This window comes from Dermacentor albipictus, chromosome 4 (assembly GCF_038994185.2).
Source record: "Dermacentor albipictus isolate Rhodes 1998 colony chromosome 4, USDA_Dalb.pri_finalv2, whole genome shotgun sequence".
NCBI classification, from domain to species: Eukaryota; Metazoa; Arthropoda; class Arachnida; order Ixodida; family Ixodidae; genus Dermacentor; species Dermacentor albipictus.
This window is the reverse complement of record NC_091824.1, coordinates 76,788,050-76,804,215: the sequence shown is the minus strand read 5'-3', so window position 1 is coordinate 76,804,215 and position 16,166 is coordinate 76,788,050. Positions and strand designations below refer to the sequence as shown.

At 45.1% G+C, this 16,166-nt stretch overlaps 2 protein-coding genes across 4 annotated transcripts in view; one reads left to right on the top strand and one right to left on the bottom strand.

Moving 5' to 3' along the window:
* LOC135895894 (sperm-specific sodium:proton exchanger-like) overlaps positions 1-10,739 on the top strand; it is a 36,781-nt gene extending 26,042 nt beyond the window's left edge. For all 3 annotated transcript variants that reach the window (XM_065424125.1, XM_065424124.1, XM_065424122.1), the window contains 8 exons: positions 2,203-2,340; positions 2,769-2,894; positions 3,793-3,888; positions 4,510-4,689; positions 6,633-6,770; positions 7,530-7,727; positions 10,082-10,231; positions 10,330-10,739. In XM_065424125.1, the coding sequence (XP_065280197.1) occupies positions 2,203-2,340; positions 2,769-2,894; positions 3,793-3,888; positions 4,510-4,689; positions 6,633-6,770; positions 7,530-7,727; positions 10,082-10,231; positions 10,330-10,392 (1,089 nt within the window). In that variant the 3' untranslated portion in view covers positions 10,393-10,739. The remainder of the gene's footprint in view (positions 1-2,202; positions 2,341-2,768; positions 2,895-3,792; positions 3,889-4,509; positions 4,690-6,632; positions 6,771-7,529; positions 7,728-10,081; positions 10,232-10,329) is intronic.
* The window catches only part of LOC135895895 (bifunctional purine biosynthesis protein ATIC), a 181,005-nt gene that overhangs the window by 71,218 nt on the left and 93,621 nt on the right, over positions 1-16,166 (bottom strand). The gene's annotated exons all lie outside the window — the stretch shown is intronic.

The following is a 16,166-nucleotide window of genomic DNA, read 5'->3' as shown; positions in this document are numbered from 1 at the left end:
CATTTCGCGCAGATCACATACAACAGGTCTTCCAGAGTTTATTGCATTGTCTCTGCTTCGCAATCGACGACGGCGAACGCCTATGGAGCCGAATGTACTAAGCGACTACTCATATACGCTATTATGAAAAGCCACCGTACTTGCTCTAGTTAGTCTGAAAATTTTGTGAGTGTATCTATTTAGTATCGGGGAAGCCTTAAACAAGGAGAACCAGAGATATAAATCTTGAGAGTTTCTTCATATCCTTTAATCAATCATCACCACATGAAGGGTAATATATGCCTGAAATTGTCCTGTTTAATGATGTGTAATAATGGATACAACAAATGGTAGTCAACGCAAAAAATTCGCACTTCCGCCGGAAAGGCGAAGCACCGATTGCGATGGCAAATTAGTTGATAGTTGTACGAAGTAAGGATATAGTTCTATCGGCCGTGTAAACTTGTAGACATTCGCCTACTAACTAAATCAACAATGATAGAATGTGTAATCGTGACTCAACGAGGACGTAGAAAAAAACAGACACACGGAGACGGCGCTGTCTTTGTGTGTCTGCTTTCTTCTACGTCCTTGTTCAGTCGCGCTTACACATTCTATCACGGATTAAAACCAACTAGCCTGTCAACGCGATTTAACTAAATTAACCAGCACGGTGTCACGCGCGCACAGGTAAACATGAACGCACATCGCTCGATGACAGCGGAAACCGTCTGTGAAAACTCTGGAGTTAGGAATCGCGGCAGAAGCCGCGAGCCAATTGACCTCGGCGCATATGTCGCTTCAACGCGTACGAAGCTTCGAAAGTAATGCGCATACGAAGCTACCGGCACTACGCGCACTCTGCAAACATCGCAGATTGCTTTGAAGGTGAGGCTCGCGCGGGAGAGCACTTCAGCCACGTAGAAGACCGCTTTCAAGACACACGAGCGCCGCCAAAGGCGCCTACCACGGCGTCCGCGATTCGCGTGGCGAACGCCATAGTAGACACCGCGGTTGTGTCCACTCTGTACGGAGCGGCGGGTGAGGAGGACATCGAGGCACCATAGCAGCCGCCGGAGAAGATTGCCCCTCCCCCCTCGCGCACCACAGGAGAGGGCACGCATCCGGGCCGCGTTCCTCGCTCGCGCACGCGAGAGAGAGAGAGAGAGAGAGAGAGAGAAAATGAACTTTTATTTAACCGGATAGTTATGTATGGCCGGGGTACATTGCCCTACTAGATGGCCAGCAGGGCAAGCCTACTGGCGACCTCATAGGCGCGTTTGAGGATCTGGTCTTGGAGGCCCGGATCCGAGCGGCGCAGCAGGGTCTCCCAGTCATCTCGAAGTAGGATTTTTACTAATTCTGGAGGTGGGGGATCTTCCTTGCATTCCCAGAGTAGATGGTTAAGGGTAGCTCTTTCATCGCACAGTATGCAATCAGGAATTAATTGTGATGGAAATATATGGGAGATAACTACCGGGTTAGGGAAGAGGTTTGTTTGGAGTCTCCTCCAGGTGATTTCCTGCTCTTTATTGAGCTTATTATGTGGGGGCGGAAACCTCCTTCGGCCAAGGCGGAAATGGTGGGTTAGATCGTGAAATGAAATCAGGCTATTCTTGGCTGTCCCCAGAGCGGAGGTGCCCACCGCCCGGCCGACTATACCTCTGGCTGTCTGATGAGCCGCCTCGTTTCCAGAGTTTACGTGGGACTGAGCAAGCTAGACAAAAGCCTTGCCGCAACCCGCCGTGGTTGCTCAGTGGCTATGGTGTTGGGCTGCTGAGCACGAAGTCGCGTGATCGAATCCCGGTCGCGGCGGCCGCATTTCGATGGGGGCGAAATGCGAAAACACCAGTGCACTTAGATTTAGGTGCATGTTAAAGAACCCCAGGTGGTCGAAATTTCTGGAGACCTCCACTACGGCGTGCCTCATACGCAGAAAGTGGTTTTGCCACGTAAAACGTTGGTCAAGCAGGCAGATGCGTCAACGGTAGTTTGAGAGAGCACAATGCGTCGGGGCAAGACTTCTGCTGCAGGTGGATATCTATAACTGATCAGGGCAAGAGGTGAGTCTGTTCTACAGCATCGAAGCACGTACACTTGTTAAGACGCAGACTGAAAGAGGGGATTGTGCGAGGCCTATTGCATCATGGAAGAAGGCGGTTTTCGCACCTGTACTGCGTCTGATTGTTCTCACCTTTCGTACCTGCGACGTTTGTCTTTCAGTCTCGCTTCCCTGGCATCATGGTGGCCTTTCGCAGTCGCCAGGCGAGCACCGCCATCTTGGACGACGTGACCAAGAACTTGCAGGAACACCAGGCCGAGGGACTGCTGGACAGTGAAGCTGGCCAAGAACTGCTCGCGGTTAGCCTACCATTATACTCGGCTGGCGCGCATACGACAGGCGTTACCAAGTCACGACCGACACTTCGCCGCTATCTTTGCAAAAATAAAAATAAACAATAACTTTGCCCCACCTGTGCTAACAGAGGGGACCGAAAATTTGAGTTCAACAAAGACCCTTGAGAAGCTAAGGAGCACGCAACGAGCGACGTATTGTAACACGGATAGTTAACTCTGCACAATTGACTAATTACCATACTTCCACTAATTAACACATACTATTCAGTTTAGGGTTCCTAATAAAATTTACGAAATATGGGGGTGGCGAGTTCACAAAGCCCATCAACATGCGTGGCGCTCTGGGAGTGGAATACCGAGGTTGGGAGTAATCTAGACTATGGAGAGCATCGTGCTACCTGCCACACCGTCGTGTATTTCCGTCCGCGCAGATGCTGAAGGCGCGGCGTATGCACGTCATCGCCGGACCCTGCAGCCTGCCGACCAGCTACAAGCCCATCGCCATGCTGCGCGTGATTCCCTGGATCGACTCGGACAGCGTGCGGCAGTTCCTCGCGGTGCGCGGTCACTTCCGCTATGCGTGCGCTAAGCCTCGCTTGCCATCGCTTGTTTCGAGCAGGGTTGGTCTTGGGAATGAATCTGAACGCTTCCGCTTTAGCCCGGACGGGAAACGTATTCTTGCGGATGGGGGACCACGCCTGTCTTTGCGCATGCGCGAGTCATCGAATTTAAGAAGAGCATGTAGTGCTGCGGCTTTTCTTTAATCATCCACACTGCTTTAAGGGCCATATTCATCTACTACCTATTCTAACTAACTATTCTTCACAAAACTATCTGAGGTGTTTATGTGACGTGGTCGCGGGCGCATCCAGGGGTGAAAACGACACCCCCCCCCCCCCCACATAATGGAACGCTGTTTGGCTGTCATGGAAAGTTGTTTTCAACCAAAAACATACTTGTTTTTAGAGTACTCTTGCACTCGAGGTAGGGTGCACTTGCTGGAAAGCATGAAAGGTGCGCAAAATCAATGTAGCCCCATTTTATTTTTTAGAACAGAGTGGCCGGTAGCATTCTGTGGGTGCTTCTCTGGTGAGAACTAGGTAGATGGTTTCCCAACACTTTCCTGACTAGCACTAACTGGCTGCACTAACTAGCACTAACTAACCGGAGTGTGTGGGTGCACTGTTTCTGTTTCTAACACATAACTTCGCCTTACCATTAATAATACACGCACATAAAAAACGAGTGTGTTAGGTTCTTTGAGAGTAGAGCATCGAATAATCCCTAAAGAACTTTAGTGGTGCCCTGTCGTTTCCGAAAACAGAAGCTCGTGACCATCAATGAAACTGTACCCCCTGCTCTAAATCCTGTTTCGCGTGCATTTTACTGAAATCGCAATTTCTTATCCGAGGCCCTTCCCCGATACCTATGCGCATGCGTCGTCATTCATCGCAGATCCAAATCCGCCCGGTCTCCTTTGCGCCCGGAGAAGTGATTGTCGAGCGTGGGGAGGAGAACCCGATCTTGCTCACCTACTCCGGGATCCTCAAGGTACACGTTCGTCGTGGCCGTACAGTGGAAGCTACCTACACGTCTCTGTACAACGAGGTTTAAGGGGTCACTTAAAGAGGAAAGCAACTTGAGCTGTATTAGTATATTACTATTCCAAAATATACAAAACAAAAACTCTATAAGCGGTTAGAGGAGGCTCGGAAAAGCCAGGAATGATTCGAGAACGCAAGATAGGTAGCCAGTTTTTGGAAGCAGCGGCAGCAGGTCGCCAGACGTCACATATTTTTACGACGTCTGCTCGGGCTCAAGTAATTCTTTTTCCTCAATAAAGATAGACTGTGTCGCATTCTAGATGAATGCAAAGACTAAACTTAGCAAGTTCTCCGCCACAACGATTAAAATATACGAGAAAATGCGTCGACAAGCTGATGTAACGGCGCTAGGATTTCGGTGCGAAATTTGGAGGAAGATAATCGGGGGGGAGGAGGGGGGAGGGAGAAGTGTTTGGCCTTGATGATGCTCTCTTTAGTAACCGGCTTCCAGCAAAGTTAAACGAAAATCGACTTCTGAAGCAAGTCAAGCCTAACCGAATGAGAACACGTGTCTGACGCAGTGTGAAGGAATGCTGTTGCGAAGTGAATCGGGCGTGCTCTCGCGCAGATCGAAGGCGAGTTCGAGAATCCGCGGAACGGCTCGCTCCCGAACTCGGTGTCGCAGCTGTTCTTCTACAACGAGGGCTACTTCCTGGACTACGTGAGCGCGCCCGCCTGTCTCGGTGTGCTGGGGCTGGTCACCGACGAGCCCTCCATCACGCGTGTGGTCGCCGAGACGCAGATCAACGTGAGCGACAACGCGAACGGCGTTTTTCCTTCTGTTTTAATGGGACTTCAAGCGCGCAGCCTGGCTCTGCAGTTTGTTAATTTACGAAGCGCATGTGCTCGGGAATGTGTTTGTGCCGCCTACCGGGCTAGGATGAAAGAGTTTGCTTTTGTTCGCTATTCGCGCATTTGGCAGATAGCCTGCCGAATGCCTCCGATTGACTGATTGATTGATTGGTTGGTTGATTGATTGATTGGTTGGTAGATTGATTGATTGATTGATTGATTGATTGATTGATTGATTGATTGATTGATTGATTGATTGATTGATTGATTGATTGATTGATCTTTTCAAACGTGAACTACCCTTAAGACGATGTTTCCTTTTTTGCTCGTGAGCTCGTACCTAAACATATCGAAACGAAAAAAACATCGTTTTTCTCGGCAGCCACTACAATGAATTTGATAACGTTTGTGCGTTTGAAGGGCAGACAATCGCTCAGAACATGAATCGAGATAACCCAACTGATGGAATGATTCCCTATCGCAGTGACTAAAACGAGCCATGTTTTTCTCATTACATGTGGATTGACATTTTTTATTCATCTCTAAAGTCGCAAGAAATGACCTTTGGCGCCCCGCGCGGCAGAAAGATGAAGCTGCATAAGAGGTCCACCACGTGAGCTTCTACTAGTGTACGTGGTTCCCCGTCCTTTCATAAGTATTGAAATGCAATATAATATTCATTGTGATAAGTTTTTCCTGACTTACAATGTGCAGATAAGCCTTCGCTTGTATATAGTGAGCAGAAGGGTGGCGCTGCCTTCGCAATTCGTTTTCGACGATTTGGCTTGGCTTGACTATCGACAGAGCAACGACGACGGGGGCCAGCCAGCTATGACGTAGGCGTGTACTTCGGGAAAAACGCGGTACTAACATAACAAATGTCTGTACAACATCGCGAACTTATTGCACCAGCTTTTTATTTTCCTAAGTGGCTGAAAAGGTCAAAATGTAGGTGGTCAACCACAGTTACACTCACTCCTGTGAAAGCAGAACGATGGGTGGCTTTCACAATTTGCGAGGCGAGCTATCGACATCGCTCTCACTTCTCAGCGTTGCTGGAGGAAGGAGTCTTACTTTTTTAGAGGCTGCTCAGATAGAAAAATTTTGCTTACTAAATATCTATGCGCTTTTGGAAGTAACCGCTGTAGGTGTAAACACTACCGAGGGTGAGATTTGCGTTACGCCATGAAAAACAAAGGCCTTAAAATTCAGTTGTCAGTCCCTTTAAAGAATATTACTAAAATATAGAAATGGTAAGAAGCGTTTTTTTTTTTTAGTTTGCCATAGATGTTTTTACAAACAACAATTCTTCAACATTCAAGAAACGGACAATTTTCAAGAAACGGACAATTATCAAATTTACAGTCCTCTGATTCAGCAATATTTTGCAATTCTGTAACCTGGGCCCATTGAAATTTGAGAATAAATATTTAGCAAAACTCTCGTAGAACACATTTCCACGTAAGCTTTAAACTCGTATATCAAATTCATCTGTTTTGGTTATAACAGATTCAGTATACGGAACTTCGATATCAGTTATTTGTGCAAATTACGGATCTGTAAATTTCGCGCTTGAATGCCATTAAACTTACCCGATTTTACGCCATTTCTTTTTTGTAAAATCCAGCGGCTGTCTGCGCCCTGACATGTTCTTGAATAGCAAAATTGGAGTTGGCACCGAGCTAGATCTTCCTCTTATATGGCCTTACTCCCAATTGAGAGTAGCCAACCGGAAGGTCGTCTGGTTGATCTCCCTGCCTTTTCTCTCCCTACTTGCTCTCTCTCTCTCTGTGAACACTTAGCTGTCGTAGATGTTCTGTACAGGCATCATGAACACTGCAATTGCTTTGTCTGAATACGTACATACATGCGCTCTACCTTGCCGCCGTCATTCTGCAGGCGTACGTGGTGCCGAGGGAGCGAGTCGTGGAGGCAATACAGATCTTCACCCGGCCTCCGAGCTTCCTGTACCAGATCTGGTCTTACATCGCCAGGATAATCGCCTTCATGGTACTACAGACGCACCCCAAATACCAGGTCAGTAACCTAGGTTGTCTCACTTTCCGCGACGAAGGACACCTTTTCAAGTTCCTGAATTAGTTTTACAAGTGTTTTCTTTTTTTTCACAATGTAGTTATAAATATGCAAAATGTCATCATCGCTAGGGCATAAAGAGCCCCGCTTCAGTCGCACGCTCAGCTATTTGTTGTATCTACACTGCCATATAAATAAATAAATAAATAAATAAATAAATAAATAAATAAATAAATAAATAAATAAATAAATAAATAAATAAATAAATAAGCATGTTATGTCATTGGGAGAGCTTATAAATCGTGCTGTTGCCGGCGAGGTTCATGAACTCGAGTCGTAAGCAGCAACGAACCTGTGTCCTTAGTTTGCTTTAGCATTCGTGCTGAAATGTCAACGCACTGAAAATTGGAACGACGAGAAGGAGACCGCCTATCATGCTGTCGTCGAACTTTTACGCAGAAATTCCGACACGAATACACACCGCATCAGTCGGTTTAACCTACTTCTAAATGAATCGGCATAGTGTTGGTAAAATTTCTACGTTTATTCTACAGTGACAACCACCGTTGTTCCACACTGCGCAAAACAATGACCGCGCAATCATTTTTGCTTACGCCAGGAATTGTAACAGTACATAACGGTGCGCCTCTAAAGCGGTGTACGCCAAAGGCAACAAGCCTAAGGTAATCTAATCCAACCTGACCTGACAATATATCTACGGCGATAACTGCTCGCCTTGCCGTTTGCCTACTGCCAACCCAGACGTGGCCCCTGGACAAGATCAGCCGGAGGCTGGAATCGTTCCTCCTGCCCGACCTGGAACGCTGCTCGAAATTCACTCTGACTGCGGAAATAGAGGACGCCATTTTGATACAAGGAACCGCCCTCGATGCCGAAACGCAAGATTATTTTGTCGCACCAATCTACCTGCCATCGCAAGCTATGAAGATTACATTCCCGGTGAGGTCATTGTACTTATGATAGGTTCGTTGACCTTTTACATACGAAGAACAAAAAATTAGCGGTGGGGTCCGAAATTCGAAGCAGTGACGCCGGTATCTAGCGCAGGCATCAGAACCTATGTTTATGGTCCCACTTCCGTTATCAAATTTTCTGCGCCTCGGAGAAATTAATGAATCGATAATTAAAGAATGAGTTAATTACCTAATAATTAATGACTTAATTAAATGTCGTCTTCCTAAAGCAACACAGCGGCTATGAAAGACGCCATACTGACGAGGCACTCAGAGGGTCAAGAGGAGAAAGCGTGCCCCCGCGCCTGTAAAAACATAATAAAGCCACAATTGGATGGACCATTTTGGCAGCTTTTAACTACAGGATCACTGCATGGGCTTCAGCTACCGCACCTGGATGACTGCATGCTTCTACGCTAATGTGAAAAGTCTCCTTTTGGCGTCCGAAGACGCGCTGCTTCTGACGCACGTTTTGAACCGGTCGTTACACAAGGCGCTGAACTTTATTTGCGAAGCTCTCGAGTAATTGAGGATCGGTAGCGTGATTATGGTGCGGACAGCTCCCTAAAAAAGCAGAGAGAAAAATACAGGAAACAGTTTTTTTTTTTTTTTTTGTGTGTGTGTGTGTGTGTGTGTGTGTGTGTGTGTGTGTGTGTGTGTGTGTGTGTGTGTCAGTACTAACCTGCACGCGATGCTTTTTGTGCATCAATAATGTGCCTGGACCCTTTACAGAATTTGCTTCAAGGAAGTTAACATATAAGCCTGAAGAACGTTCGAACCCCAAATTAGGAAAATCTGTGTATTGTACATAATTTTTATGTTGGCCTAACAGCCATCACGCTATGGAGTTACAACAACATTTGGTCAGGAACCAGGTTTTGATGCAGTAATCTTGTATACCTGGCCGATTGCTCAGGCAGCACTTCAATAGTCGCGTAAAGCAGAAACTATACAAGCATTGTTACTGGACTATAGGTTGTTTTGAATACGAACAATGATGAGAATTTTCGCCGTTAGAGCCCACTTATTTTACGGCACTGTGGCACCATGGGAGTACTCTGAAACGACCATTCGAAGGCGCCAGTACTATGAAACCGTATATATAAGTCCCGGCTGTGATATCACCTGAACTCGCCTGTGATTGCGATCTCATGCGGCCAATAAGTACAGGATGGAACCAAACAAAAAAGATTGTACATTTATGTCGGGCACTGTTTTGTGTCCAGGCGCCGATTGCGGCTGCACAATTATACGAGACTGAGGGCGCGTTTCCTCCACTAACTCCTCGTCGCAGGACTATCACCGAGGAGGGCTTTTTGCATGGCCTCCAAGCTCTGACTGCAACACCGCGCACTGCCCGATCTTGGAGGCCACGACTTTTGAAGCGAGGTGTAATCTTCAGCTGAGGGGTGGCACCGTGTCCCCTCACTAAGTATAAAGCTGTATCTGACGATTTAAATGCGCCTGAATTTGGTGAAGAACAAGCTCGGTGTCATGTGCCGTAGCCCAGTTTCATATGGAATGCTGATATCAACCCATATCGAATTAAGGTGGAGTCGAGGAGGAGCTTCATGACAAGATTAACTTGATAACACTCCCTGATTATTGTGGGGTTTAACGTCCCCAAGCTTCGCAGTGGGCTACGAGGGACGGGAGTGCTACTAATTAATTCTGACCGTCTACGTCTTTTTTCTAAGGTGCATCCGAACCTAAGTGTGTACACTTAAGTTCGGGTGCGTTTTTGCATTTTGTCCCCGTCGAAATGCGGCCGGGATTCGGTCCCGCGACCTCGTCCGCAGCAGCAGAAGTGCCATTCATTGTCACTGGACCACTGCGGCGTGTAACACGTCTTGCGCCCATGTATGGTAAATGAGCTTAACGAAGGAGAGCAGGTGAACGTTCAGACAGTCAAATAATTCGATAAGCAGGCAGTTACTTCCCGAGTACGAGCTGACAGGACTCGTTGCATTGTTAGAAGGCAGCCAATCAGTCAATTCTGCTGCGCTGTTCCATACGCAATGCAAATTGCTTTACCACAGGACGTGACCAACTCTTTATGCGGTGTCTTCTTGGAGATTTTAGGATTAGCGAGGTATCTGCAAATTAACCACACGCAAACAATGGCGCTCTTTTTTCTCGTTTCGTTTTGTTGGCTGTGTGCATTCATCGTTTGTGCTTTAGCTACCGGGGCTCTTAGCCGCTTCAATGGAGTCATGCAGGCTCAAATGATTTCGCTAACTTCCGCAAAACGTTTCGAAAACAAGATGCGATAATTAATTACCATGTACAATACAAATGGGCCTTAGTTGTGCTAATGATTCGTTCCGTTTCATCCAACAGTTTTACCAAGAGCGACTGCGTCCGGTGATGCTGATAATCGCCAGCAAGGGCTACAAGCTTCCGCCGGATGTTGACTGGCTCCAGACCAAGGTGGACGAGGAGAAGCAGAACGAATACGAGGAAAACTTCAAGGTGGCAAACACAACAGCGGTAAGGCTTCGCACTCGCTCTTTTTGATGGTCCGATTGCAACAACAGCACCACGTATTGTGCAACTCTCACCGTGTCGTTTGTTTCCTATACTTCCAGGAAAGGGGCGACGATTTAACGGAGAAGGTGATGTCGCACCGTCAAAGTATGGACTTATATTGATAGGTGGCGCCAGCACCCGTGAAAGGACGATGACTTTGTCTTATAACTGTGTATAAACCTGCGAAAGGACGATGCCCTTGTCATATAGTTGTGTATAATGCGAACTGTCCTTCAATGATGACTGACGAAGTTCGACATGTCATATGGTTGTGTATAATGCGAATTGTCTTTCAACGATGACTGACGAAGGTCGGAATCTCATATAGTTGTGTATAATGCAAACCGTCTTTCAATGATGACTGACGAACGTCAATTTCTCTATATTCGACAACGAGTGCATAGATGTGCGTGGCTGAAAAGAAGCAAAATAGAATACTATACTTCGAATAAACACTATTCACAGCGAACATATTGGTCGAGCTCTTAATTCTTATTACGCCTACTTCATCCTAGGCTGATGTCCAAAAACTCCCCCTGCAAGGGTTTTTCCCCTTAGACGGCATCTATTCCGACAGATGAATTGCCTCTGGATATGTTCATGCATAGTGATGCGAGCCTCCCGACAGCTCTGGTTCCTTCTAATGAAGGCTATGTACGGCTGACCAACCCTCAGGCTATCCAGAAAGTTCTACAGGCTGCGACCTCTTCATACCAGACCATCACGGAAGTGGGACAGTTCGGCCGTGGAGGTATCATGTGTAGATCACCAAACCAGACCTGTGTCGCGAATGTGCTCAAGTGTTCATTATTCGCGTCATTGCTGGTACCAGGGTGCCTTCATCCTTTCTCGCCTCGCTTGCACCAAGAGTTGAGAACGCATCAGCATCAGAGGCGATATATAGGTACCAGGTACCCATTCGTCTAATGATGGCATCGAACCTTCGACTTCCTCTTCCGTTGGCCCTACTACTGGCATTCTGGTTCACACATTATTTGGAAATGACAGATGTGGAACAAAATGCTCGAGCGTATAAAAGAAGAATGTCTTTAATCAATGAAGATTCCGCCTCCAGTCCTCACTTAAAAGCTAAGTCAGCCCTTTACTATACCAAAAGAAATCATTCTACAGTAGGCAATTTCGGCTGCGGCACTTTTGTTGCTGTTGTTGCGGAACTGTTGCTCTTTATATTCTGCTTCAGTAGATTTATCTTGTATAAGTACTCAACTTAATCCTGAATTAGTTATTTTAGAAGAAACGTGGTTAAATTCTACAAGAAATTCAAATAAAATTTTACAGATCATCTCGTCTAGACCGTCCTACTAGAGGTGGCGGATTAATTACTTTTGTTTCATGTAAAATTCGCCATCAGGCCAAAATTTCGTTGCAATTTTGTACTCCTGCTTGTGAAATCCTGGTTATATAGCTGAATCTCCCTGAATGTTGCCCCTTCACAAGTGTAAATGCATATTTTACTTATGACATACAAGACACACGCTCACTGGATAGTGTTCTTAATTCTTGTGGACGTGACATTATACTGACAGGTGATTTCAATTCTCCTCATGTTTCATGAGGATTAAGAACAGATTTGTGCAGCACTCGATGTCGTTGGATAATGGGCTAACGAGTGCAAATTCCGGATCTATCACGTTTATGTGGAATAGATCTTACTCTGCAATAAATCTTGTATTCTGTGGCCCGAGTCTCTCCGTATATTCCTGGTCGACTGTTCAGTATGTGACAAGCAGTGATCACCTTCCAGTAATTTTCGAAGTAGCACGCCTTCTAACTTCTATGAGTGATGAGGTGTGAACTCTCATTAATTACAATATTTAAAAAGATGTTACTAAATGTTCTTTCATCTCTGTCTGATGAGTGCACTGAGCAAAAAAAAACCACGATTTTCTGTTCCACTTTGGAAACTTCTCGCAAAAAGCCTGAATTTGAGATTCGTCCAAATAACAGAAATTCACGCAGCCCTTGCTGGAATGAGGAATGCACTCGTGATTAGAGAAAAAAAAAAGTCGCTTTGAAAAAATTATTACATAACCAGAGTATCAACAGTTAGAGCGATTATAATTTTTAGCCCTTAAAGATACGGTTTCAATAGCCGAAGACTAATGCGACTGCAAGCATTTTGATTTCCTATTTAACAACAAAAATAAGCACGCATCGTTCAGTTTTCTCCGCAGTAGGAAAGTTCTTCAACGTCCAATAAATATTGACTCTATAGTCATGAGTAGTGATGAAATGAAGCAATCACTAGAATAACTCGCGAAGACATATAAAAATGAGATTTTCTTCCGTCCTGCCAAATTATTCTAGCTTACGAAGGGCATCAGATGATTTTACGGAAGTTTCTATGTTAAAATTGGCTGAAATTGTGGAGCGACTTCCAGATTCAGCTCCCGGCGCAGATGGGGTAACCTCTGCTATGGTCAAAATTTTATTTAAGGAAGCTCCTGATGACCTTTTAGCATTTATAAATCACTCGATTAGATTTTCATGGATTCCGCCTGCATTAAGAATTGTTAAAATAATCCAATTAGATATCATGACTGTGACAAGTAGAGAGACTGGAGAGACAAGGAGAGAGACACAGTGGAGCTCTTTTCGATCAAGTACAGGCCGTCCAGAAGGCCCATGATACGGCCCATGATACCCATGAGCCGCCTGCGTCAACCTAAGGGTTGATCTTCAGGACATTAAATAAAGTTCATCACTCCATACCATACCATCATGCGGAAGGATATACAATAGATAACATTAAACCAATCGCGCTAACCTCGAATTCGGTGAAACTAATTGAAAGACTCCCATATGCCCGTATGATTAAATTTGAACCAAACAATGCCTTGCTTAGCACCTGCCAAATTGTATTCCGACCATCATGCTCAATCTGGGATGCTTACATGGACATGGAAAGCCGAACTACGGCGACAGAGGCAGATAGGTGCTATTTTGGCACTAGATATTTTGAAAGCCTACGACATTGTAGAATACGTATTTTATGAGACATATTATGAAATCTAGAGTTTCCACTTAATGTTGTAAACTGGATGTGTGAGTTTTTTTTAATAAAATGAGGCTTTACTGGTCTCTAGGAGGCTTTCCTTCGAGCATACATAATCAATCACGTTGTGTTCCTCAAGGAGCTGTCACTTCGCCATTATTAAGGCGAAAGCCGAAGACGACTCATGGGACGAAAAATCCGTCCGGCTTTACGCCATCGGGCATTGTGGAAGGGAAATTCATAGGAAGTCAAACCCTAGATTTTTGGTGGGAGTCGAACTCACGGCCTTTGGTGTTAAGCAGGGTGAATTAAGCCATAAATTTCTTGATAAGAAAGCATGGAACGGAGGCGAAGAAGCGTCAGCACGAGCTATGGTGTTAATTAGGGCAAAATTAGTTAAGGTACGTATAATTAAAATATATTTAGTTAGGAGAGTCGAACCCACGACTTTTGGTGGGAGTCGAATCCACTTGGAGATATGGGCGAACCGGCCCTATCTCCAAGTTGGGTTCCAATTCACATCGTGAAGGTTGAGCGTGTAACCCATTACCTTCGGTGTTAATTAAGGTAGAGTTAATTAAGGCACTCGAACCCATGATCTTCGGTGGGAGTCAAACCTTCGACCTTTGGTGGGGAGGCAAACCCACTTGGAGGTTCGGGCGAACCGACGATATATCCAAGTTGGATTTCAATGGTCATCGTGAAAGTCGAGAGTTGAACGCACGACCTTTGGTGGGAGTGGAACCTATGACCTTTGGTGTTATTAAAGGCGAAGTTGACTAAGGCACTCGAACCCACGACCCAACATGGAGATATTGGCGAACCGGCCATATCTCGAAGTTGTATTCCAATTGACATCGTGAAGGATGAGAGTATAATACCCGTGTCACACGGGCAACTCTGATCTCCTTCAAACTTCCTTCCCTTAAAGGACCGCAAGGGAGTTTCACCTCAAAGGAGTTAGCTCCGTGTCACACGGCCTATAAGCGAGCTTTTGAAAGCTGCCGCTGGGGGCCCATTAGGCGCTGCTCACCTCGTACACAGTCATGAAAGAAACACGTTATATATTGCTAAAAAGTTTTGGTTACTTGTCTTTTCTTACAATATCGCGTTGACCAAAACAACAAAAAATGGCGCAGTCAGGGCAAACGCAGCAGCCATTCCTAGAACGCCCGGTTCGAGAGTCGAATGTAGCTTCTCAACTCAAATATCTTTGTCAGTGCTCAAATACTATATTATATGCAATAAAAACAGTTATAATTGCTGGTAAAAGTGAAATTAACAAAATGAGGGGGATTTCTTGACTCGAAATTCAAACACGCTAGGAACAAGAGTACTTCCTTCAGTCTGCAAGGGTGATCTTCCCATCTCCTTTCGCTAGGAACTTCCTTAAACTTCCTTTGCTAAAGGACTGCTGTGTGACACGGCGCGCGTTTCCCTCGAGATAAAGACGTCATTAGTTGAAGGGAGTTAAAATGACTTTAGCCGCGTCCGTGTGACAGGGGCATTACACGTATTACATAAAGAAGTCAGGTTGCCCTCAATATTACGCAGATCTCGTTTACTGACTTTACAAACATTCCTGAATATGTATGAATCTCCTATTAGAAGACTGGAAAACATTAATTTCCCAGCCTGCGTTATTGTTCAGAGTACACTGGCCTCGGTTTTATACGCCACAGATGGTCGTCGTACAAACATTGATCGATCTTTTAAATGTATGTGTATGGGAGGTGGCATCTATTTGTGATGTGCGAGAGAGTATGCAAATCATCTATGGCGACATCTACCCAAACAACGCAAAACTTCTTTCATAACATATTAAATGGTTCCTGACACGACACTTTATTCAGTTTATCTTTAAATATGGTCATTTCGACAGACGCCTCACAGTGTGAAGAAAGATCTGGAACTGGAATTTCCATTCCTACTCTAGACTGCTTATTCCCAATCAGCATTCCGGACTTCTTATCCGCATTTCTGGCCGAATTTCTAGCTGTAGTGGTAGCCTTACCCCAACTAATTTCATCAATATCAGCTGTAATGATAATAACGGATTATTTATCTTTATCGCTCACAGCAAATAGTGGAACTTACCTTTTACATACATATGACTGTGTAGTGCCTGCCCACAGATATTTAGTTAGATTGCTTTGGGCGCCTGGACATAAGAGATTATTCATGAACAAAATGGCCGACAGTGTCACGAAAGCAGCCCTCAATGGTCCTCTACTATCATTAATTCTTACATCAGCTTACGTAACTACTGCTAGATTCAGGAGATATGGCATTATTCAAGACTTTTTGAACCCAGCTATAGCTATTTCTTTAGAATATTGACGCCTCCTATATCCGTTGGCAGAAAAATCATTTTCACACCAGAGAAAAATAGGTAATTATTACCTGATTACGTTGTCGAATACCAGTATTAGACTTCTATACTCACAAAGCTGGTCTGGCGCCCTCTCCTTTGTGCCCAATCTGTGGAGGTGATACTATAGAAAATTTTTTCTTATCCTGCCGCCATTTTTCTTTGTGGTAAAAAAAAAATTAGAATAAAGGATTAGCCAACTTGGTTTCAATTCTTCCGTTCTGAATAGTCTTTCTTTAGGAGCCTCCTCGCTTGGAAACTACCACAGGGATGTTTGCTCAGCCGTGGACGAATCTATACTTGTTTCAGGGAGATTTTAAAAAGTAGTTCATATGTTACTTATTATTCCTTTCCTCCCGAGAATTTAACCAATGTCACTATTAACAGCAATTTCCTAATGCCATCCAAATCTTGGCCAATCCCCCGCAGTGGGTATGAGCCACCATAAAACACAAACAATACAAAACTTCGGTGGCGTTTGACGATGGTACGCAGTTAAAAAAAAAGAA